The sequence below is a fragment of the Ostrinia furnacalis genome, unplaced genomic scaffold, assembly GCF_004193835.3.
Source record: "Ostrinia furnacalis isolate ACB-3 unplaced genomic scaffold, ASM419383v2 OfSCF5400, whole genome shotgun sequence".
Lineage (NCBI taxonomy): Eukaryota > Metazoa > Arthropoda > Insecta > Lepidoptera > Crambidae > Ostrinia > Ostrinia furnacalis.
The window spans coordinates 678,849-703,102 of NW_021135639.1; the positions used below are offsets into that span (position 1 = coordinate 678,849).

Here is a 24,254-nt window from a genome sequence, read left to right on the forward strand (position 1 = left end):
AATTTCAACGTTTAATTCAAGACGTATCCAGTCGAAATAACGATAAAGGGTTCAACTTTATCTTTATGGTTATTGGCATCAGGTATGTTGCGTACTATCAATATCCTGGCAAAATTATTATTTTCTTGTTCAACGCAGAAGTGTAAAACACAACTATTAAGAATGAGAACATACTAAACATCCATTAGTTCCATTTAACTACTTATTAGAAAGTTGAAGACTCTATCAGATCCCGTGGACAAATCATAAATAAAGTTAATATACATTTATTTAACTTTATGGTACAAACTGTGTAAACGGGGCTGTATTTACAAATACATACATATGATATATTTGTATGTACCTATTACAAGAGAATTATAAATAAAAAAATTTAAAGTAGTCAATTCATCAAAGTCAAATAAGTAGAGTAGGTACATAGTTGAAAATGTTTTTACTCTTTGCCTGCTAAACAAACGTTTTTAACAAAGGCTAAGTGTATATAATGCATACATATTACTATTTATCTTTTAGTTTTGAAGAGGAAAATCCGGAAAACTACTGAAACAACACGTGCTTATTCAGTGACATTATACTTATTCTTATTTGTAGCACATATGATATATATGTACCTAGATATGGAATGGAAAATGTTATGGTCCTCTGTTAAATGACTTTTAGAGCTATCTAGTCATCGGGCAGGCACATCTGATCTATCTTTAACAGTATTAAACCGAATTAAAAGCAGAAACCGCGAGGAAATCGTGTCAAGGTAATAAATCATCGTTTTTGATCTCTAAAAATTATCTTGTTTGCGTAATTGGCAAACAAAACTCTATGCTTTAAAGCTTGTTGACCCTCAATATTCAATAAGTAGGTCAAAATAATGCGTGTAACCTAAGAAAAATATGCAACGCGAAGCTAAGTTGCGGAAGTTATTTGAAGGTAGGTTTTGTTATAATAATTTTAACCTGTTTAATTTTGCTCTTTTTATACATACATATTACCGTAAAATTCGAAAGTACTTACTTTTAAGTGTGGAACTGTTAGATGGAAATAAAAATAAACACTGTTTGTAACCTAAGTTAGTTTGATATTAATAAAACCTATAGCTTCCTTTTCGCTGTCCATTGATATATTTTTGTGCATTTTACCTTAACAACATCTTGACTGGATTTTTTGTCTTCTGAAGGTGCTTTCGTAGGTTGGTCTCCAACAAAACCTCCATTGGTTTGACTCTGAAAACACAAAGCATTGATACGTTAAATGAAAACCTTATATTAATAAAACAATATTCGACTTTCAGTAAAAGAAAACAGAAGCATCGAATCTCTACTATACTCGTATAAATACAGAAGTTTACTCTATATCAAACACTAAAATCAAGAAATAGTAAATCGATAAGCAAAAACATCCTAACGATTCCAAATTTAACCAATGCTATTAAATCTGTGAAAAGTCGGACTGTTTGTTATCCCAAAAAAAGTTTTGATTTTTGACAATTCAATGTAGAGTCGTTGTGTACCATGGTTGCTCATATCTACATATTTGGCTTGATCTATATCTTATAATATCTTAATTATAAGAGATGTTTTCAGATAATATAGATCAAGACTGATTTTAGTAATCACTCTTGATTGAAAAGATTAGAAACGCATGAAAGTCCATCATTTTCAGACATCAAAATGCGATATTTTGCGGCGGTTTTTATTTAGTTTTAAGAAAGTGCGCAACTTCTAAAGTGGATTTGTTATGATAAAAATTTGGAAGATCGCTTGTCGTTGATCGTAATAATTTAATTTGTAAATTAAAATATTTACTATTTAATAATTTAAGTATTGTCCTATCAAAATTTTACATGTTACATTATTTATAACTTTAACTACACTAGCTGACCCAGCAAATGTAGGATTCTAATGGTGATAGAATTTTATAAATCGATACAGTAGTTATTTTATTTACAGTAATTTAGATAACCGTTATATCGAAAAAGAATTTGGGATCAGGCTTGATTTTTTCAGCTTAATAGGTACCATCACATATACAATCTTAAACATACACTAGCTGTAACATTTATGGTATAACGACGATTCAACCGATTCATTCCTGCAAAATACCTACCTAGTTAAAAATATCGAGTTATAAATAATTATGCCTATCTAAAATACGAGAAAAAACATTTGTATGAAAAAATCTAAACCGCGTAAGATAGATGAAGGGGGTAAAACGGGATCCACGCGTACGAAGTCGCGGGCGGCCGCTAGTCTAAAATATTTCAATAATATTAACTTAACTTCAAATAAATAAACAGTTCACAATTGTAACTACCACAAGTCAACGACGTCGTTATCGTACGCATCCGTTGTGCAAAAACATTTTGAGACCGCGAAGGGTACCTAATTAATTATTAAATAAAAAAACAACCACATTTTTTCTCTGTTTGTAAATCCAATAAGTGGTAGAGGTAATGAACACAGTAACACAAGATCATTTCATATAATCCTCTCACCATTTTGTATCACTTTGTCACTTCAGTCTTTTAACGAGGTCTCAAAACAATTGACTATCACTTAATTATGCATAACTATACCGCACTACCAAGGCTGGCTGGTCTTAAGCAAGACTAAGTCACGCTCAGCAGGCGATTGAGAGCTCACGTAGTATCTGCACGGGTTTTATATAAAATACTATCGGCCGCAAGCCAACGTCCGTCTGCGGCTATGGATTCTTTTCATATCTATCTATCCAACCATCGCCCGTGGCTTTGTCCACATTCCAAACAAGATAATTGAACAATTTGCCTGAGTCTCTACCGACTTGCTAAAGGTAAGCCTCTTACTTATATAAGTGAGAGGATAAGTTGAACTATTAGTTTAGATTTCGTACTACATACTACTCGCGCTTGGATTGTCTTCCTATCACCACATACGCTACAAAATATTTCACTTCACTTCAAATATTACAATAACATTTACAGCAACATTTTAAAGTAAACAAAAGAAAAATACTTATTCATATTTGCAGCCGTAACTTATCTCACAGAGGTGCATGTAGCCGCACTTGAGGAGGCATTGACAGAGATTGAGGCAGGCTGGCGGTTGGTCAGTGCTGTGTCGCAATCTGAATGTCAAGATCATCGATGCGCCTGCGGCGTTCACTCTCGTAACTTTTAGTTGGTGCTGGTGATTAGTATGGTTTCACCTTACGCGCAAAAATATTTAAACGAACCAAAATTTGCCAATTATCTTTTGTTTAACAAGTACCTAAATACTTCCCGACAAATAATACTGTGATATAGAACCAGTAAACATCACACCCAACCTTAACTGATACAAGAAGTCTTATCTTAAAAGATTTTTTTTTCTTTAACATTATCCTTATTAAATCGTTGTCCCTGTGAAAGGAGTATAGTTTTTTCATTGGTTACTCGGTCCACCATATCGATAACCAAGTACTCCTTACGGTTGCTTTGTTGTTTTTCTTTAATACGAGTAACAAAACAAAAGTGTTAATGCACTTATTTCATTCACTTTTACATACCATGCATGTGACACGTTTGTCCGCCTTATGTTATGGTAATTTGCACGCATTGATACCACCTGTTGCATGTTATTCAGTTGTACTGTTGACTAAAATTGCCATTTACATCACTCATTCTGGTAGGTACATATAAAGAATCCAAGTACCTACCTATGATTAGACTCATTAAATGCAAATTAAGAGACTTCATGAATGAACCTTTTGCGCTCAATGTCGTTGTGTTTATTTCATTTGTCTGTAATTGAACATCGTTTTTCAGAGGTGATTTATCAATGAAACAGCTCGTATCTTTAATGAAACGGAAATCCTTAATCGAAAATATGTTTTTTAAAGTAGTCAAATGTAACTAACAAATACTAAATACTTTATAAGCTGCCGATTAATTAACACCACTCGTTACTAATCTCTCACTTAATATTTTAACTCTTATGTTATCTAATAAACGTTAATCCCGATATAGCAACAACGCGGCGAATGTATTGAAATCTTTGTGTTGTATTATTTTAAGGTAACTAACCAAACAAGTTGTTTCTAAAAATATAATATTAAGGTTAAAAGCATAAGGAACATGCAAGGTCATTGACTTACAAAATCAAATGAGTCGCGTCGATAGGCAGATAGTGATTTGCCATTCACTAAATGGGTCCGTTACTAAAACTTACTTATTAAATTGTCTGAATGCAGCGAGTTGAGCGACTCTGAGCGGCTAAAACGCGGAGATGCTGGTCTGCGGGGCGCCTATATCACTCTGTCAGCAGTAGGCCTTCGGCATGATAACGTTTTATTAACCGCCTTTGGGCAGCAGCGCTCTCTGAAAAACATCAATCTTTTAAACTGCGATCTCCAACCCGCCTGCCTAGCGTGGAGATTATGGCAAAACCCTCCACTATAGTGGAGGAGGCTCATAGTCCAGCAGTGGACTGTAAAGGGCTGTTGATGAACCGCCTTTGTGGTCTAGTGGTAAGACCACCTGCTTCAGACGCAGAGATCCCGGGTTCGATTCCCAGTGGGGGCAGATTTTTCTGTTCGGTTTGGTTGGTGGTAGGGCTTGTTCTAAGTCCGCCTAGCTAAATACCACCATCTTACCTGTCTCTCGCCATAACAACAATGTTAACAGCATTGTTGTGTTCCAGCAGTTAGAGGTAAGATAACGGGACTATTCCCACCTCTCGTTCCCACCACTGCAACTCCTGTGTAGTTAGAGGTAGATAAGATAGCCAGTTCCTCTGTGATTGAGGATTCCGGGTAAAGCTCGCTTCCACCTTCGGCCTGATCATCACTTACCATCAGGTGAGATACAGGCCAAGAGTTTCCTCGTTGTGGATAAAAAAAACGGAGTCTTGACCTGCATCTGATGGAAACTGACGATCAGGCAACCTAAAATTCTTAGCTAGAGAAACTCTGGCTATCTTAGCGGCAACTGGCGATACATAACAAAGCCGTTAAGTGTTGATATTGATTAGCTAGCGCGGACTTAAATAGCTTTAAATTATCTGTAAATCGAACCCGGGATCTCTAGGTCCGAGATTAGACCCTGCCACAGAGGCCGTTACCAAACTGGTTTACAAGACTTCAAATTATTAACTTTTACCTATGATGGAAAATGTATCGATATCTACATTTCTTAATAAAAATTGCGGACGATAAAAAATAAACGTTTATTTCCTAGTATGCTTTATGCCTTTTATATCTACCACTGATAAATGAATTTAATTGTATTTTTTATTACTTATGCCTTTTTGAGAAACGATATACTTACTTTGGATGTTTGTCTACTATCTACTTGTCACATCTTGTACATCAATCATCATAGTGGTTGATGCATGCATTATGCTGTAAATAAGACAGACCTAAGGTATTTTTTATTCTTAAATCGATAAAAATCTTAACAGAAAATCTTTATTTCTATTATAAATAGTAATTGTAATACTTACTACAATACTTATTACAAGAAATATGTAGTGGGTGAAAACATTTTAAAAAAACCTCACAGAAACAGAGGTAAAGTCTGAACGTCATATCACGTGTACACGATAAAAAATATTACGTCCCTGAATATACCTATTATTTTGTAAAATTGATAAATTAGCAAATCTTTATTACTGGGACTGTACTTTTATGTTTAGCAATAAATAAAATGTTTGAAGTTACGGTCTATCTGTAACGTTTTGACATCTAAATGCTGAACTGATTGGCATGGATTTTGTAATAGATAAAACATTGAATAAGTGTATTTAATAATTAATTGTTATTAAATCCATAAAAACGTAATATTGATCGGAAGTATTAGTTAACTCTTGATTTCGGTAATTATGAGATTCAGTTAATTTCATACGCAAAAGTTGAAGAAAATTTCAGAACTTAGGATACTTCTCAAATTAATATTCTAAGAAAACACATATGAATAAAATAACGAAATTTATTTCAATACCATAATTAAGAGATATCACAAATTAATAATATTATTAAACAGGTTTCTAATCTCATAAACCACACAGAAACCTCAATTAGGTTCTTCTTTACCAAACACAACAAAACAAAGTTGACTGGTTTGATGTAACAAACAAAACAGTGTTTGTTGCAGAAACTGTAGCAAGGATATTTATTAGTAAAATGAACCTACGTTTAGAAACAAATTCTCGTGAATGTACTAATGTTACAAGTAAATAGCCAAAGTGGGGGCAAAACACATTGTCTAACTAAATAAACGTGAAGATTTAACTAGCACGTCACTTTACTGATTACGTAGTAATCCTTATTTATTGCGGGTATTAAGTTTGTCAGTGACACGCGAGTTACCTTGTTATCAGCAAAATCGATGGTCCGAATCCTATAAAGATAATTTTCACATATCTAGCTACGGCATAGTATTAAAAACAACACCATTTGTGATTCATGCTCATAACGTCTTGAAGCTCACTGAAGAACACACTCCGATGTTCAACAAAATCTTTGATACTAAATGCCAATACATACGCTTAATTTTATGAATGTGGTTTATTTATGAAGAAAACTGCTAATCGAGTAATAATAATTAGATAAATGTTACAATAAGTTGAACGTATTCTTGTGGCGGTGTTAGTTCTTTTGAGAGTGACAGCGGGCGGGCCCAGCGGTTCGACGCTCTGCAGCAGTAGGGTGTCCATGGCTGCGTACGCCTCGTGTACCACTCGCTGTAACAAAACCCACCATTTAATCCTGAGTACTGATAATTTAGCTGTGCCCGCCTGGAGAATTTCAGGGTCTTTTTGCCCGTGGTACCTACTACTTGGTATGTGGTAGAACCATGAAAAAAAATGCTGTAGTATGTATCTCAGGCAGTCGGACATCACACAATAGAAAGTAAAGAAATGTTTATCCCGCGAAAGTTGAATCGATGGTAGTACGAGCCACATCGATTAAAGCAATGGTCCGCACAGTTTCACATAGTATAGTTCACGTAATAAACTAATCAAAATACCTCTGTGATAAGTTTGGAGTTGTAAGAATCCGTCGGTCGGAACATCATGATAGTGTAGGTGTTGTCTATGCCCAGGTGACCATCGACCCAGTCCTCAATGCCGCCTGCATACAACGCTGTAGACAAAACAATACGATATCTTATCTGACATCTAGGCGACAATCTACATACCAAGTAAATTGCAATACGCATAAATTCTATTAACTGATAAACGAGGTTTTTCCCGAAAACTTAAAACTTTAGGTAGAGATCCAAAGTTCATCTAAATCTACGCTTAGTTAAAACAAAATAAGTCATACGCAAAAATTCCGAAGTCTGTCCAGCTACATACGGCCGCCCACTAATACTGTATGCAGCCGAAGCAGCTCGTGAAGCTCGTTGTCTCTGGAAATACAATTATAAGGTAAAGAAATGAGCTATAAATTAAGACATGCCTAAATAAAGTAATAACATTATAGTGTATCGCAGTTTACACAAACTTGGTAATGACAATGAACCATTCCCTTTTTATTCAATAGATATTTGGTACGTATAAAATAGTATTTGTTGAATGTGTTTTAGATAATAGAGCTTTAAAAAAACTTACGTATACGTGATCAAAAGCTCGAAGCTTTCTGGTATGTGAGTAGGGATACATGACGCCCTGAAAACATTTTGAATTGAGTCAGTTAATTCTACAACTATTGTGAGTAGTAACAGTAGCTGTAATAGTAATTTTGAAGTGAATGCGTTTATTATCAATACATTGCCTAGTGATTTTAAAATAATACAAAAGTATGCAATTGGTTTTTCTATCTATATATATTCTATCTTGCGGAGTTTCAATCAAAACGATAAAATAATACTTTTATCGAAATTACTGTTTTTGTAGAAAAAATAAGTGGCTTAACAATTGAGAAAACTTGAGACTAGGTACTGCTATAATCAGGATGGCTTTATTGCTGCTTGATTTTTTAATGAATAAGAGGGTAAAATGTCATGCTAACAAGAACTTCTCCCTCCTTGAACGCGACGAATGTGAATAGAGGAGTGCGCTGTTCGTGGAGGTAATGTGTGAGCGCCCACGTCTCCGCTTCGCTCAGCTGGCGTGCGCCCGCGTGTAGCGACCCGCACGGGTGCTCGGCGCGAAGCTCCTCCGCTGAAAACCGAAGCAGTGACCTAATCAGCTACGACGTCAACGGCTAGCACGAAAAACTTTCGAGTTCAAATTGTTTGCGTACTCGAATCGCCATCAAAATATTTAGTACGAAAACTACAACAGCGCCCTTGTGAAATTGCACGAAACTTATTTTGAGAATCAAAATTGTCAGGTTATCGTTTAATTCGAAGGTTGAGTATCGAATTTTATCTAATACGCAAACGATTCAAAGACGAAAGTTGTTCATGCTAGAGGTACTGAGGTCGTGTGAAGACACGACGTACGAAGTTACGCAGATGTCATTGATGGTCACCCTAACATTTAAAAGAACATTCAATACCTTAGGATATGCTTTAACAACTCTGTGCTGTAGGTACTGAATATAAACTATGAACAAGTAGAAGATACTACAATAGTTAATCGATGTAAAGATATCAATCTTGCAATAAAGTCTATCAAATATTATCAAGAATCAAATTCTGACTAATCACGATTAGGTTATTGTTTGAAACCAAGAGTAATAAAACAAGCAATAAAGAAAGTAATAAACAATAAAGAATTTGTCTTTGATGTCGCTTTAGCTAATTGGCGCGAGACGCAATAATTATATCCAATAGTTTAACGGATTTTTCAATAGGAACCTATGTACTTCTGAGTGTCAATCGCAGAATATTTTGTAGCCGTTTTTCAGATTTATCTAAAGTCTAATACGCTTTCCTCTTTCAGGAAATTCAGTTTCAGGATTCTATTGCACATTAGGTATATTTAAATAATGGAACTTTTCTTAGCAAAATAAAATAGAAGAACTAAGTCTACCTGGGATCCACTGGTATTCAAAATTCCTGTCGAGGTTGACACCGTAGCATGGTTGAACGGTGCACCGAAGACCGTATAACTCGCAAGTCGTGCATGAGTCACGAGTCTTGCAAATATCCCAGTTTTGACGCAAGTTTTTTGACCATTCCCTTCGCTTTAAAAATACACAAATAACAAACATTGAAATTGCATAATTGTACTTACTTTCGACAGCACTCTACCTACCACTTATAATTATATATTTATTTATTTAAATAGGTGCATTTTTTTTATATATGTATAATTTATGTATGATGTGCTGGCGATTGTACAATATCAGATATCAATCAATAAATGACATTTTGAAGGTTACATACATGAGGAAATGTCATTGAATAGTCATATCCATCAGGATTAAAGACCGGAATGATCCAGAAACGATATTTGGTGAGCAGGTCCGAATGAGCTTCACTGCGCTCTATCAGCTGATAAAGCACGTACATGGCTGCTGCCACTGCGTGATGATCTCGTCCTTGGATTCCTAGAACATCAGGACACCATGAGAATTACGTCTAACGTGGCTTAAAAGTATAGTTCGTGTTTACTTTGTAACATAATTTAACTAATAACATAAACAATTTTAAAGCATACCGTTTGTCTTGGGACATAGAAGATGGAGCTTTGAGCAAAACTGAGTTTTGTAAACAACACAAAGCAATAACATACCCGCAATAATCATTACAGTTTTTTTAGCTGAAACTATTTGACCGCTGCTAGGATCATCCACGATCATCATGTATATAGGATTTTCCATTGTAGTAAGGTTGCCACTTGTGATGTCTTCCCACTTCGCCAGAGGACTGGTTTCAGCCCATTGTTTTAGTTGTGCTACTATCTATTACAATAATTAGAAATGAAATGATACGTAAAATATGTAATGAAAAAAGTGTAAAAATAATCTAATAAAATACCTCTGGTAGAGTTCGAGGTGAATTAAAATTTAATTGTCGTAATTTAAGCAGATTACAAATTGGTCTCCGTTTTCCTCTAACTTTTTCTTTAGATAATACTTGTGCAGTAGATGATTCTGCAGCAGGTTGTGTATTATCTGGTATGAATGAGCTTCTGTAAGTTACATTCGTTTCGTCAAAATTATTATTTTCTGTTCCTGTAACAGCCTCTGATTCACTTGTGAATACTGTATTAGTCAGTGTTAACTCTTTTTCAGTTGTACTATCTGGCTCTTCTTGGCTTTTATTTCTTTCGTCGTAATTATCTGCTTGGTCTTGTTCATCTTTTTTGCTTGTGCTTTCAATATCTTCATCGTTATAAAACATCATATTATAAGCAGAGTCCGGATCTTTATCATTCTTTTCCAGAGCTTTTTCAACTTTTCTTCGAGATTCCACATCTGTTTGTTTATTATTGTCATAACTGGTTTCAGTACGAATTGTGATTTCATTGTCTTCATCAACAGGAGCATATGTGGTAGAAGTTCGAACAGGATGAAAAGTACTTCTTGTTACCAAAACATCAGAACTAATATCTTTAAAAAAATTGTGTAAAGCTTTATATTCGTTAGGGGTGTGTTCTGTTCTTGTAGGCCATATTATATCTGTTAATACGGAGGTTCTCGTTGGGTATGTGGACATATCAATTGATTCTTGAAGCTTCTATTGAGATAGAGTATATCAGAAAATGATTAATGCCAAGTCGTTATGCGGACAAAAATATAATATCACATACTTACTCGCGAGGATGTAGGTGGTTTCAGTGGAGAAATAGTCACTCGACGCGTAAATGCTACGGGCGCAATTGGTGCATATTGCCGAGCGTAAAGTGTTGGAGTGCGGGCCAAAAATTGTGGGCTAGCTGGAGGACTTTCGTCGCGCTGCGAGTTTCGCCCTGCAAATACGCCAGCGAGTCTCACGATAATCTAGTTTTATTATGAGTATTTGACATTTTAAAACAAGTAAACCGTATGGTTTACCTTTAGGTTTTATTGGAGGAAGCTGATCTAGGGTTCTAGGAAGTGTTGCCGGTGCTAGAAATAACTCTTCATCCAATCGGGTTATGGGTACCGTAGTAGGAGGAACAAAACGTGTGTAGTCTCGGGCCAGATCAGACAATGTGGATGGAGTGGTAGCTGGTGGGACGATCACACCACCGACAATTATCTTCTCACTCCCTTTGGTCACCGGCTGAATGTTCACTGCCACGATTTGTTTAGTGTTTGGAGTTGTCATATCATCGTCTAATACTTTTACTATGAATTCGGCGGTAGTTTCTTGATTTGCTCTCCATCTTGTGTATTCAGTATGCGCTCTTTTCTTTCGAAACACTGAAAACAAGCAAGATGAGAATAGTTGTGTATAATTTTGTAGAGATAGCTTTATTGTAATTTGTAACACTTACAGCTGATAGGGCATACAGGATCATTATCATCATATGTAATGTTGGATAGATCTAAACCAATTACTAACTGTGTAAAACCTAATATTATCAAAACTAAATAACTTTTCATGATAACAAAAATCCAATACTTTGACATCGCATGTTGTGCATTGACAAATTGACGTGCTAGATATTTTTAATTCTGCTGGCCAGACGGAACAGTGTCACCATGAATGAAAGATTATCTCCTTTGATAATGATCTTATTCGTTAAGAAATAGTTTTGAAGCAAAAGTTTATGGTTGAAATCCCGTCTCCATTGGTTCACTGAATGTCATACGCCAAAACCTTCAATGACAGTTTATTGGAGACAAACTTTTCTTTTTGAGAAAATTACACATTATTTTAAGTTTATAGAGACACGCAAAATGCTTTTACAGATTAAAATTTATTTAATAACTGTTATGTATGTGTTTGGTGCTTTGTTTATTATTTTATTTCCACCGCGAAATTATGAACAGTGAGTTCCATTTTACTTTATTCCTTTTATTTTCGAAACAGATTAAGATTAACGAAACAGAGTTATATTTGAAACACCTTATTTTGAAATTATCATAATATGACTAAAATGTTTAGCTGGTAGGTAGTTTAATACATTTCCAATTAATACTACATAAGTAAGGTGTAGGTAACCGTCACTTATCCCTAATTTTGAAAATCTGTGTAGGTATACTTTATCATGAAAATCTAATAATTAGACAAGGGGCAAGAATCCTATTACAAAACTAGTTTTCATTAAAACATATTTTCTTCAGATCAGGAGCTAAAATGAGAACAGTGAGATCTCTTGGAGCAGATCTAAAATTCAACCGATATTTTGATCACAAAACCGTGATGGAAGAGTCGAAACGAATTGCCCACGAGGACAAGTCGGTTGCTCGAGTGGTCTACCTGAAACCAACCACCTTTGAGAACCGAAGTATTGTAGCATTAGAGCTACATAGTGATAGACAAAGCAAGAAGCCAGGGATTCTAGTTATTGGAGGTATAGTTCAATTTCTTTGGCTGTATTAACATGATTTGTTTTACTAAGATCCGGTATTAAGCACTTTTGTAATTATTAAATTTGTTATTAGCTCGTCTTAAATAGGCACTAACTTGAAAAACAATGGGAAGTCAAGGTCTTGTAACGAACGTTCTGCCTAACTACATACATATGGCTCGTTTAAGAACTTTAATTATATTATCGTTATTCATGTCGTAGAAATCTCTGACGTATCCACGAGAATGCGCTTCCTAGCGATAAGACCGCCTGAATGTTTATGAGAATCTTTATTTTTTTGTAGAATTTATGTATTTCATAAACATAAACATATTTTTATTATTAGGCAATCATGTGAAATGTTAATAATTATTGTCAACAATTCAGTTTTCATACAAAATAATTGATGAACAGGTAGGTATTACGCGAATCGAAATGATAAATTACACCTAATCAATTACTTAATCTTTAAATCAAAAGGTATTAGCTGGACTAATCGCCTCTTTCGTGAATTTTAATAATGTTGGAATTGCCTTTAATCACTTTGATGTATGACATAAAAAGGAAGGTTGCTTTAAATTTTATCTCTAGGAGTGGATTTGAAGTCGGCCGCCTTTATTATAAACTTTGGTTCCATTAAACTTTCTTTTTTCTACTGCGTGAGCTGAAAAACCTTTGGTATAAGCTTCTAAAAGGTTTCATGATTCGTATAAAGATAAAGGTAGAGTCAACACGTGACGGATTAACGTGCTCTCTACATTATCTAGGTACCGAATGAATTAACTTACTTATTGTGAAATATTTTCAATTAATTTTTATCACAACTACTCGCACATTTTATTTTTTAGGATTGAATGGAATGGCATGGGGAGCTCCTAACGCGATCCTGGAACTGGCAGACAAGTTGTTGTATGATAGCAACTACCAAACCCCTTTCTTTAATGATTACGATTGGTTAGTAAAAAATTTAAATTATAATCGTATCTTCCAGGACATTTATTTTTTTATGAAATTCCCAAAGAAATTGATATTACCTGCCATTATTACGTCTTTTGAGTAGGTATTATAAACCTATCATCTAATACCGACGATATCTAATTAACGAAATATAATTAATCACCTGTCACTGATTGGTCTCTAATCGGTACCTATGAAGGGGCGCTAATGGTGAATAAGCAACATCGATATATCCGAACAATACCTATGTAAAGATCTGAGCACTTAGAGCTAAACACTATACAGTTGCAATAAGTGCGATTCTTTCACAAACATAAAATATATAGTTTGATGTTTTGTTTGCTGTAGGTAGGTAGATACTCTTTGGGTCGTTTGTATAAAAATCGTCAATTTGCTCTACTAGAAGCATTTTTATCCCAACTTTTCTTTCTCTCAGTCTTGCTATACACCTTTCAATCTAGATTTAGGTAGTAAAAACTAACATTTGTCTTTGAATAATATTGTTGAATTTAATCTCCGGCTCAAATTCCTAGATCGGAAGAGCTTTATTGAAAGTAATTCGGAATTTTACAAAGCTTGGTTAGCTTCAACATTAAAAACGTTTCCTTACAATGTATTTTTTACAATATTGTAGGTATCTGATACCCATGGGCAATCCTGACGGTCTCCACTTCACTCAAACCCTACGCGACTTGAGACCCGTAGACCCACTAATATGGTCTCGAAATATAACGGCAAGAAACAAAACCCGCCCTAACCATTGGCACAAAAATGTGGACAAGGAAAATGCGCAAGAGACTTGCTTTGGTACCAACGTTAATCGCAATTTCGCTTATCACTGGCAAGGTCAGTTTTCTTATCATAGCATTTTAATTTATTCAACCTACATATGTACTTAAATACTTGCATGTAAATAAAAAACAATTTAACGGCCGTTTTGAGGTTCACGCTGAAATTGCGTTTGTTATGATTTGCAAACAATCTCTATCTATTTCTAAATATCGGCGTGGCATTACTATAAAACCGTTTTCTTTGATTTCACAAGTTCTTACATTTTAATACAGACAGCGCCATCTATTAGTGTTCGTTCGAGCATTTTGAATTCTACAACTGAATCTATCAGTATTTTCATAAATTAGAGCTCTCTATAGATGACCCACGCTGAACTGTCCCACCAAACTCAATGACAGGGGGGCGCTACCATCGTTCAACTATATGGTTTCCAACATGGCAAAAATCTGAACCAGCGATCCGGTATTGACGGTGGCGCCCCACTGTCAATGTCATCGACAGGACAGTCCAGTATTTTGGAACTATACATTGTAAAAGCTTGAGCCTAAAAATATATAGTTAAACCCTCAGGTCTCAATTGAATGTCTATTGCGAACGTGATTTTATTAATAATTTTAGATTGATTTTATTGATTTGGAACGTATTCAGTAATTGATGTTTCATGGTTTTCAGACGACGTACACAGAACGCCTGAACGTTGCTCACAGTTCTACCCAGGCGTTAAACCATTTTCTACGAGTGAATCTCAGGCTATTCGCAAATACGTCGATCGTCTCGGAGACATTATTCATCTTGCAATACATTTGCATGCCAGTTTCGTGCCTAAAAAAGTATGATTCATTCATTTGTTTTCTACTTATCCATTAGAAAGAATTTTGTTTTTGTATATTTTTCCGTTTTCAGGAGTACATTTTGTATCCATGGCGATATTCGACGCGGCAACCTAGCAACTACCGCACATTGCAAGACATCGGTGAATATACTGCAAGGCAATCGCGACTTCCAGACGGACGACTTTATGAGGTCAGTAGTGCATTAGACTACAACAACAGCTATAACCATCTACTTACCTAGTTCGTAACCAATAAACTTGTTTATCATGAACATCAAACACGCAATTCAAATACTTTCGTTATTTAAAATCGCAAGTGCATTAGTAGGTATCAAGACAAAACCATCTAATCTAAATGAACCAAATAATACTTACAACTCGTTTTATCAAACAACAAGATCTTAATTTATCATTTACAATCTTAATAATATATCAAAGAAAGTAGAAATGTGTCAATAATTGAAGACTTTTTGCATTGCCCTTGAATTTTTAACAGTATTTAATGTTATCAGAAGTTTAAAATACTCGAACCTCTACTTGGTACCTACAATATTTTGTTCACTGCAGGTACACCAAAGCAGCAATGACGTAAGGGTGGCGGGCTCGCTGAGCGACTACTTGTCAGGAGTGGTGGGGGTAGATCTAGTGTTCCTCATCAAGCCGTATCATGCATTGTTTCCCAACTACACAGACTTCAGCTTGTTGGGTAAGTATTGTGTATTATTACTTATAGAAACATTTCTTAGTCATTTTATCAATTTTTCATAATGAAACATACATTTTTTGTTATAAGTAAGCCATTGAAATTTAGGTGCGCTGTGCTGTGAGCGGTCTTAAGAACTGAATGACTTTGTATTGTATGTATCTATGGTATCAATTTTAAGTTTATAATATCTCCTTTAAAATGGTACCATTTTTATTGATCTTCTATTAGTCATTTAGTTCTTATGATCGCTCGGAATAAATTGGGTGATTCCATATTTTTGCTCGCGAGTGTATTTCTTAGTTTTTAAATTTGCAACTGTCCACATTGCATGCCGTGGCAGCCTTTAATTAAGACAACACTTAGTTCTAAGCACTTTTAGTTATACATGACGTATGCGTGTTTCTCTTGATGGTTGTCCTAATAAATAAAAAAAAAAGAAAACCGTAAACTATGGATGGACCAAAGTTCATCTATAGGTAAATTCCTTTTGCATGCCGTCTTCAACGAACAGTTATCCTGTCTAAGGATTCCCGGTATGCTATTTTTACTACAGCGCTACGTTCGTAGCTACGGCGTCGTAATCGTAGCGCATCTACGGAAATTGATACCAAGAGGTCTGCGGTATTAAATGGCATGGATCCAATAACGTTTTCAGTTTATCCAGCTACAAGGTCATTATAGATTTTCATCCTTACTATGCTACTTACTACAGCGCTACGTTCGTAGCTACGGCGTCGTAGTCGTAGCGTTTAGACTACGGAAATGCTACGCAGAGGTCTTCATTATCAAAATGTGCCAATTAGCAATTTTTTCGCGATTCTTATCAATAAATTTTACTAACCCATTATCACCTTAGCTTAGGCGTCGTCGTAGTCGTACCATGTGGACTACGGAAATGCTACGCAGAGGTCTGCTGTCATGGATCAAATAACGTTATCAGTTTATCCAGCTACAAGGTCGTTAAAGATGATCATTCCCATTCCCACTTTGCTACTTACTACAGCGCTATGTTCGTAGCTACGTCGTCGTAGTCGTAGCGTGTGGACTACGGAAATGCTACGCAGAGGTCTGCAGTCGTGGATCTAATAACGTTTTCAGTTTATCCAGCTACAAGGTCGTTAAAGATGATCATTCCCATTCCCACTTTGCTACTTACTACAGCGCTACGTTCGTAGCTACGGCGTCGTGGTCGTAGCGTGTGGACTACGGAAATGCTACACAAAGGTCTGCGGTCAATCAAAGTGCATGCATCTAATGACGTTTTCAGTTTATCCTGCTGGAAGGTCGATTAAGTACTACAGTAACAGTGCTGTTACTGTAGTACTTAATCGACAGTAGTACTTAATTACAGCGTTCGTAGCTACGGCGTCGTAGTCGTAGAATATGGAATTAATGCTACGCAAAGGTCTTGCGTTTTCAAAGGGCATGGATGTAACGCAATAATTTTCGCGATTTTTATCAACAAAAGTTTACGTATCCAGACTCGAATGAAAATATGCCTCTTTTTCAGAGACATACGTGAAGAAATCCATGTCGACGATATTTAGCGTCGTGCGCGGGTGGCGTAGCAGCACCAGGCAGAACACGCTGTCATTCTTTGGCAGAGACGTTGAATTTTAGTTCTAGTCAATGTTCATCTTTTTTGGTATTATTCAGTATTTTAAATAAAATTATTCTTTTGTAATGAAAATCAGCGTTTTTAATTTGATGAATGAAGTAGATCACACTTCGCTCACCTTGTATTACTGTAGGTGTTCTTCTATCCAGGGCCCCGATTGCGTTAATTTGTAAGGTCTCCAATTTATTCATCTTTAATTGCGACATGACAGTGACAGATATGTCAAAATCCACCAATCATGCAGCATTTGGACCTCGCGTCTACGTATTGCCATCTGGCGGATTTTTCAATCGCGAAAACCCTCATTGCATTCCGTTTACGTTACAGCGTCGTTTGAACAAGCTGTCAAAGCGACACCGCGCGATATGAATTTGTGAAAAAAGCTGATTTACGTTCGTCGTCCAGTTGCGTTGCAGTTGAAAATATTTAGCGCAATCGGGGCGCAGTTCCTTACAGGACGTGAGGGATTTGGCGTTATAAATTCAAAACAACAACATGACTTTTAGCCAACATTTAATAACTGTTTATCCTCTAAAAATAAATAATAGGTATTTTATAAAATGAGCAATGTACACTATATACAAAAACATAAGTTAATATCAACTTCTGATTTCTGTTGATGTGACATTTTTGCTTAATATTGAAACATCTATGTCCCAATTCTCGGATAGTAGGCTGAGGGAGTTTAGCAAAGTCTTTTGTTTCTGACTATTTTCGTGGAGATCTGTGATGTGGAGGGTGCTCAAGTCGAGCGACACTTGGTGTAGGTACTGCAGTCTCCTGAGGAGGGCAGCCTTGAGCTCCCTGTGTTCAGTGCGCCGCCAGTACTTCAGGCTTCGAGCTATAACGGTGGTCACGTGCTCTCTCAACTCTCTTAGGCAAGTCTTCTTATCCGATAACATCTGCAAACAAACATTTACCATGTTATTCCAACAATAGCATCAAGCAAAAGCGGACCGAATAAAGGATGGTCCAACCAAAGTATTAATTTTTAATAGTTTTTGTGGAAATAATAAATTGACATCACTTGTTTTCCAAATCAACTGAACCAACAAATATTAATTTCAAAACAAAGAAAAGTCCAAATAACTCATTAATTATAATACGCTAGCTTTGTCATAAATAATTTCAAATTTTGGTTTTAAAACGACCAACCAACAAAAATGAGCCTTATTCCTTACATAGATAGAGTCCAAGCCACTGACCTGCGTGGCGGCACATAACGCGAGTCGCACGCGCAAATGGCGGCGCGGGCCGAGCGCTCGCAACGCCAGCGCCACCAGCCCGCTCGACGACACGCGCTGCGCCGCGGGATACGTGCGGGACTCCGCCTCGCGACTGCTGTAACAGATTGACATATTTAAAAAATAGTCTTAGGCTGAGTCCGCACTACGGTTTTTTCCCGCAAGCGGTAAACCGCCAAACCGCGAGACCACCCGAAACATATACGCGGGAAAAAGCCGCAGTGCAGACGCTGGCATTAGTTTTATGTACTTGAAATATCACGCGATTAAAACCGCGGCGGTTTAACCGTAGTGCGAACTGGGCCTTAGGGAAATGTCACACGGGCTTCATACATGTCACACATGTGACGTTGACGTTGTTGTATGTAGAACTACCCGGCGGACCGCTGCACTGCGGAAAAGACGTCTTCAACGCCTTAAAATTAGAGGCGTGAGGAAACACTACAGTGGCGCAACGCACATCGCGTTTGTCACGGTCGGTAGAGGCGCTGCGACTGCGGCCTTATTGTGTCGACTTTCAGTATGCATTGAGTTGTAAGTCTTGTAACTTAAGTATACTCATGCTCAGACTTAATTTTAAGTATATTTAACATGCACTCACCCATCGGCACTAAACACAAATTTAGTGAGGTAATGACTGGCGGTATAATGCCACGGCTAGACGTGGCGAAGCGCGTCGGGGCGGGTGAGCGCGACCAATTTATATTTCGATGTTCAATTGTTTTTCCGGGGAGCTAGATATTTAGTATTGCTCACTCACCCGTCAGCACTGAATACGAAGATAGTGGGGTAATGACTCGCGGTGTAGTGCCACGGCAGATCGTGTCGCAGCGCGTCGAGGCGAGCCGGGCGCGCGCGCACGCCACACGAGCGCAGCAGCCGCGCGGCGGCCGAAATTGCGCGCGTCGTGCCCGCGCTGCACGCGCCGCCGCAAACCGCTACGATGCTCACCTGTTTTTATAAATAATTGCAAAAGACAATGCCGGAAATTGGCGTCTTTTTTTTTCGCGCGGCCATCGACCAAACTTTGTTTTTTGATTACAAAATAGTGTAATAAACCAAACTTACTATGACATGTATACCTCTAAACTCAGTCTGAACTGAGTTACGAGCATTAGAAGTTTGATGATTTACATACTAGATTTGCTTTTTGCGCGCAAGTTTTAAAAGAAATTGCAACAAAATAGTGACATTGTATGTGTGAACAAACAATACCATCCATTAAATGCTCCAGACATCAGTATGCAGCAGAATCAGCTCAATAAAAAATAGCGCAATATTTTGTTGCAATTTCTTACAAAACTTGCGCGCAAAAAGCAAATCTAGTATGAAAATCATCAAACTTCTAATGCTCGTAACTCAGTTCAGACTGAGTTTAGAGGTATACATGCCATAGTAAGTTTGGTTTATTACACTATTTTGTAATCAAAAAACAAAGTTTAGTCGATGGCCGCGCGAAAAAAAAAAGACGCCACCTTCCATATAAAATCTGGCATTGCCATTTCTAGAAACGTATGTATCTTCTAATCGAGAGCTCATGCGTCAATGAGAAAATGAAAGAGAAAAAATGTTTATTTGATACCAAATAAGAGAAAAATTCACAAACAAACCGTTAAGCAGCTTGTTGCATTGCATTGCCCATCAGGAAGAAAGGAGAACTTTACTACCCCATAGTAAAGTTCTCCTTTCTTCTTTCTTCAATGGTGACAATGCAAAATAAAAACAGTGGTTGCCATGCGTAAAATGGTTATCCATTTATTCAATGCGTAAAAATACCCTTGTATTTAAATTATATTTAAAAAAAACTAATAATAATATACTTACGGTTCCTGGGGTCCTCACAATTTTTCTAAAAGTCTTGGTTGTGAGATCTATAATATCTACTATATTTTCGTTGGTACTCTCGTCGCCAACATTCTCTTCAGAACCGAAATAATGTGTGTGAGATGCATCTTCAACATGCGTTCTTAAATAACGTTTCAACTTTTTATGTGTAAAGTTATAAATAAAATCTCTAACAGATTTGGCACTATATTCTTCTGACAACAAATACTGGGTTTCCAGCTGAAAGAAAATAAACATCTTATAAAGTTAAGAAAAAAAGAACTTATCATGTTGACCAATGAAGATAGACCATAAAATTTATTAATTTATATTAAATCGCATCAGCATCAGGCAGGCCTAACGAGTACTTACTTTAGTATCTAAAATAACGACAGCAGTTTTGTCCTTCACATTCGTTACATCAATACCTAAAAACTCGGCAAAATGGTGATTACGAACACTATCCACAGCTAACATGTGTAGTGTGAAATTTTTCTCACAAGCCAGCCCTTCTACACGCGATATATTTTGTTTCTCTTCCGCGTTCGCAATCCTTGCTGGTGCGACTGGTGGCCCAATTTCATTTGCAAAATTAAATATTCTACATAGATATTGCTGGTGATCATGAAACAGATTTTCAACTGATAACGGGTCATCATCAAATGGCAGCATAGAAGTCTCTAAGCTGAAAAAAGAATTTCAAGTTTTATAAAAACTCTACAGTGCGAGTCAAACCAATGAGCCCTAATTATGGAAAGTAATGTTAATGTTTTTCTGCCTTCTGATTTTCCCGGACCCATTTATTTGACTCACCATGTAAAAAAGCTCGCGCTAAAATATAACTACGTCTGTTGTGGAATCTAATGCTACTATTGCAAGGATTATTAAAAAAAAGTCTCACTTTGAACAATCTGATTCCAACTCCTGTTCAGGTGCCAAGCTTTCCTCATATTTTTCACATTGCTCGTAAATATCATAAAACTCTTTTTCAGCTGGCATTACTTTTGTATCACATTGCTGCAACATGGCCAAGGTCGCCACAATGTCTGCCTCATCATTAGCACTGTCTAATGCTTTAGACATAGCCAATCTGTGTTTCAGGAGGTAGTCAAATGCCAATGTTTTTGGGGTATTATGTGTGGCATTATACCAAGGATACTTATTATTATGTGAAACTATTTCTCTCTTATAATTTAAATTCTGTTTAGGCTTTCGATGCTTAAGACTTTCACAATATTTTGCGTAATTCCTTCGTTCATATATCAATCTCTGGATCTTTTGTATTCTTATAAGTTCAGATGTCAAATAGTTTGAGTTATTTGTTTTACAGCTGTAGTACTCCATTGCAACTTCACGCAACTGTAAGAAAAACATATTTGAGTAAGAAATTCTATATCAGAATGATTAATATCAATCTATATTAGGTACATACCAAAGCATATGAAGGTATCTGCTCATACAAGGGATTTAAAGGAGTAAATAATATCAAAATAGGATTTCCATCTGCATATCTTTCAAAACTAAAAGCCTTCTTCCACATAGGTATTATTCTTGATACTGGTTGAGTAAAGTTCTCCAAAACCCATTGTAAAATTGCAGATTCATTCCAGGGTCGTAAAGGATCCTCTGCAGTATATTCCTGTAATAAACAGTTTTAACAGGTTTTACAACATTATAGATTTTTAAAACTTAAATAAGATATTTTACAAACTACAAAAATATATGTGTATGAAGTAGTAGTACACATCTACTGCAACTGATAGCGGAACAATATAACACACACCACTGTATTCAGAGCAACACATTAGCAACTTGGTACCATGAAAACAAAGACGTGTATTGATAATTTCAGTTTCAGACATTAATAAAATTTTTGTTCACTGTGTGGCACCTGTGTATACTATGACAAATAACTATTTTAATAAATTGTAGACTTAAAAATATAATGTATGACTACAATACCTTTGTAGTATTCCACAACATGAGACGAACATTTGGTACAGTATGAATTCCTAATTCCGCAGCCAATGATTCTGAAGTCACAACAGCAAAGCATATTTCTCCAACAGTATCAAACTCGCGAGCCTTCAGGGCCACATAGTACCAAATGTTATAAAACTTTGAAGTTTCAGCAAGTGGTGTGAAACCTATTGCTACAGCCTAAAAATGACATAAATCATATTGAATCATTGTAAGAAGTAAAAATAATATTAAGTTAAATTATTCTCATACTCACATCACAGATAGATATTAAATTTATTAGATCTTCAGTAGAAGAAACCCTGTCTAATGGTTTCATTATTAACTGTAAGAATTTCACAATACTTTGAGCATCTCTAGGTCCTGAAAATTAATAAAAAATAAATGTGATCATTCAAAATGTTATAAAGTATTTTTCATTCAAATTGAGTATTGCAGTTTTAAGTACCTTTGTAGAGCACACCTCTGGATGTAACTGTATAAGCCATTAAAATAGGCCATGATGGTATTTTATTGTTTTGTAATCTACACTCACTGCCAGGATTCCAGCAGTTAATTGCAGAAAAGTGAACCTGTTATTAAGATATTTTTTCCAATTAATTTAAAATTATTAATAGGAATGTAATTAAATTAGCATTAACTTCAAGTTTAATTACTTGAAAGTAAAAAAAATTCATAGACTTTTATAAATAAATTGATCAATTACCACATTCATTATCTAGTCTCAAATGAGCAACTGTGAAATTTCAATGAGAAATTTATAAATAATAATGAAATTGAAATCTCTGGTAATCAGAAAAGCAATAAATTCTAACAAATTATGTCCAGTTTACTGGTTTATGATAAAGATAACTGACCCGATCACCCAGTACAGTGGCAGCCTTGTCAAACTCTCCACGAACATACTGTGATTCTGCATCCCAGGGGGCATAGTACATTACAAATGAGATATCCACACTGTTGACAACACCTAAGGCATCACTTAGCTGACCTCTATACCAGTCGGTAACTGCAGATTCTGGGTCAAAGAATCTCACAGCTTGAGGATGTTTTGATATTTTTGGGGGCCTAAAATTGAGAAAAAAACAAAAGATAATTCACTCACACGATCGGATTTGAATACTAACACCTCTTAGTTAAAGGAGGAACTTACGGATTGTGCAGAGCTCCGTATGTTGTGAGTGCAACAGCTATGCAAAATATAATTTCTTTGACCAACATGTTTAACGTTAACTCCCTGTTAGTTTGTTGTTTTGCAAGTTGTGTATTATCAGACGAATCTCGTACATCGCTATTAACACACGGTTTTCTATTTAATGACGTGACCTGTACGATATCTTCAGTGTCCGCCGTTGGAAACATTACACGTCAGTCATAAACATGCAGAACTTTGAAACTCGTTCACCGATTTTAAGGCATTGCAGAATTATTCTACATGAACTAAGGTTTTCATTTGTAATCACAATTTCATGAAAAATCTGCAGAAGCATAATAAATGATCATAAAAACTAGTTTTTACATTATTTGTTCACAGTTTCAGTATCCAAACAAGAAACACGAACGAACAAATCATCTGTCATTTCATTCATCAGTCAATCTGACAGCCAGCTGTCAGGATATTTTTTTAAACAAATACGGCTTTGGTATGAAGTTTTATATCATTAATCGTATTACAATCGTATCGAATTCATGCTATCTAAAAGTTTTATTGTGGTACAACCTTAGATTAATAAAACCTAGATGGATAGTCTTCATACAAACGCTTCGTCAAGAGTGAGGCAAAAATCTTATGTCATTAGTGTCAATTTTGTTGGGGAGTGTAGACAGTGAAGGCGATTTTCCCGAAAGTAGGGAAATTTTTAATACGTTTTTAATTATTTTATAATTAACAAAAACAAAACGCATCATGTACTTACTTATTTATTGAATTCAAAGTACCTACCTAATAACAATA

At 36.0% G+C, this 24,254-nt stretch overlaps 3 protein-coding genes across 6 annotated transcripts; 1 reads left to right on the forward strand and 2 right to left on the reverse strand.

The window, feature by feature from the left end:
- Nucleotides 1-5,942: 5,942 nt before the first annotated feature.
- LOC114361082 (uncharacterized) lies at nucleotides 5,943-11,507 on the reverse strand. Its single transcript, XM_028316006.1, has 12 exons — nucleotides 11,328-11,507; nucleotides 10,903-11,253; nucleotides 10,663-10,817; nucleotides 9,884-10,585; nucleotides 9,639-9,807; nucleotides 9,290-9,453; nucleotides 8,934-9,087; nucleotides 7,966-8,117; nucleotides 7,566-7,622; nucleotides 7,279-7,363; nucleotides 6,980-7,095; nucleotides 5,943-6,692 (listed from the first exon to the last, which is right to left on the reverse strand). Exons 1-12 carry the CDS (start codon nucleotides 11,461-11,463, stop codon nucleotides 6,504-6,506), a joined length of 2,430 nt encoding a protein of 809 aa, XP_028171807.1. The 5' UTR covers nucleotides 11,464-11,507; the 3' UTR covers nucleotides 5,943-6,503.
- Nucleotides 11,508-11,655: 148 nt separating this feature from the next.
- LOC114361083 (carboxypeptidase B) lies at nucleotides 11,656-17,282 on the forward strand. The gene is made up of 8 exons (XM_028316007.1): nucleotides 11,656-11,825; nucleotides 12,121-12,350; nucleotides 13,196-13,301; nucleotides 13,939-14,150; nucleotides 14,769-14,926; nucleotides 15,000-15,119; nucleotides 15,496-15,634; nucleotides 17,145-17,282. Exons 1-8 carry the CDS (start codon nucleotides 11,659-11,661, stop codon nucleotides 17,252-17,254), a joined length of 1,242 nt encoding a protein of 413 aa, XP_028171808.1. The 5' UTR covers nucleotides 11,656-11,658; the 3' UTR covers nucleotides 17,255-17,282.
- A 466-nt stretch (nucleotides 17,283-17,748) lies between these two features.
- On the reverse strand, nucleotides 17,749-23,895 carry LOC114361059 (thioredoxin domain-containing protein 11). Of its 4 annotated transcripts, none has more exons than XM_028315976.1 (12): nucleotides 23,454-23,895; nucleotides 23,158-23,368; nucleotides 22,749-22,872; nucleotides 22,557-22,663; nucleotides 22,283-22,480; nucleotides 21,753-21,959; nucleotides 21,222-21,679; nucleotides 20,693-21,005; nucleotides 20,321-20,560; nucleotides 19,257-19,447; nucleotides 18,434-18,590; nucleotides 17,749-18,154 (listed from the first exon to the last, which is right to left on the reverse strand). In XM_028315976.1, exons 1-12 carry the CDS (start codon nucleotides 23,660-23,662, stop codon nucleotides 17,852-17,854), a joined length of 2,718 nt encoding a protein of 905 aa, XP_028171777.1. In that variant the 5' UTR covers nucleotides 23,663-23,895; the 3' UTR covers nucleotides 17,749-17,851. The 4 variants fall into 4 exon arrangements, with proteins under 4 accessions (XP_028171777.1, XP_028171775.1, XP_028171779.1 ...); XM_028315974.1 differs by having other exon boundaries at nucleotides 18,434-18,593; nucleotides 23,454-23,893; XM_028315978.1 differs by having other exon boundaries at nucleotides 18,458-18,590; nucleotides 23,454-23,892.
- Nucleotides 23,896-24,254: the final 359 nt, after the last annotated feature.

Excerpts from the sequence above, each read along its gene's own strand:
- LOC114361082 (XM_028316006.1), bottom strand. The coding sequence starts at position 11,463 with ATGTCAAAGTATTGGATTTTTGTTATCATGAAAAGTTATTTAGTTTTG. Across the intron at positions 10,818-10,902 it reads TCCTCCAATAAAACCTAAAG|GGCGAAACTCGCAGCGCGAC; the intron begins GTAAACCATACG and ends GCGTATTTGCAG. Across the intron at positions 10,586-10,662 it reads AACCACCTACATCCTCGCGA|AAGCTTCAAGAATCAATTGA; the intron begins GTAAGTATGTGA and ends CTATCTCAATAG.
- LOC114361083 (XM_028316007.1), top strand. The coding sequence starts at position 11,659 with ATGACAGTTTATTGGAGACAAACTTTTCTTTTTGAGAAAATTACACAT. Across the intron at positions 12,351-13,195 it reads AGGGATTCTAGTTATTGGAG|GATTGAATGGAATGGCATGG; the intron begins GTATAGTTCAAT and ends TTTATTTTTTAG. Across the intron at positions 14,151-14,768 it reads TTTCGCTTATCACTGGCAAG|ACGACGTACACAGAACGCCT; the intron begins GTCAGTTTTCTT and ends CATGGTTTTCAG.
- LOC114361059 (XM_028315974.1), bottom strand. The coding sequence starts at position 23,662 with ATGTTTCCAACGGCGGACACTGAAGATATCGTACAGGTCACGTCATTA. Across the intron at positions 21,960-22,282 it reads TGTTGTGGAATACTACAAAG|GAATATACTGCAGAGGATCC; the intron begins GTATTGTAGTCA and ends TGTTTATTACAG. Across the intron at positions 21,006-21,221 it reads TTGGAATCAGATTGTTCAAA|CTTAGAGACTTCTATGCTGC; the intron begins GTGAGACTTTTT and ends TTCTTTTTTCAG.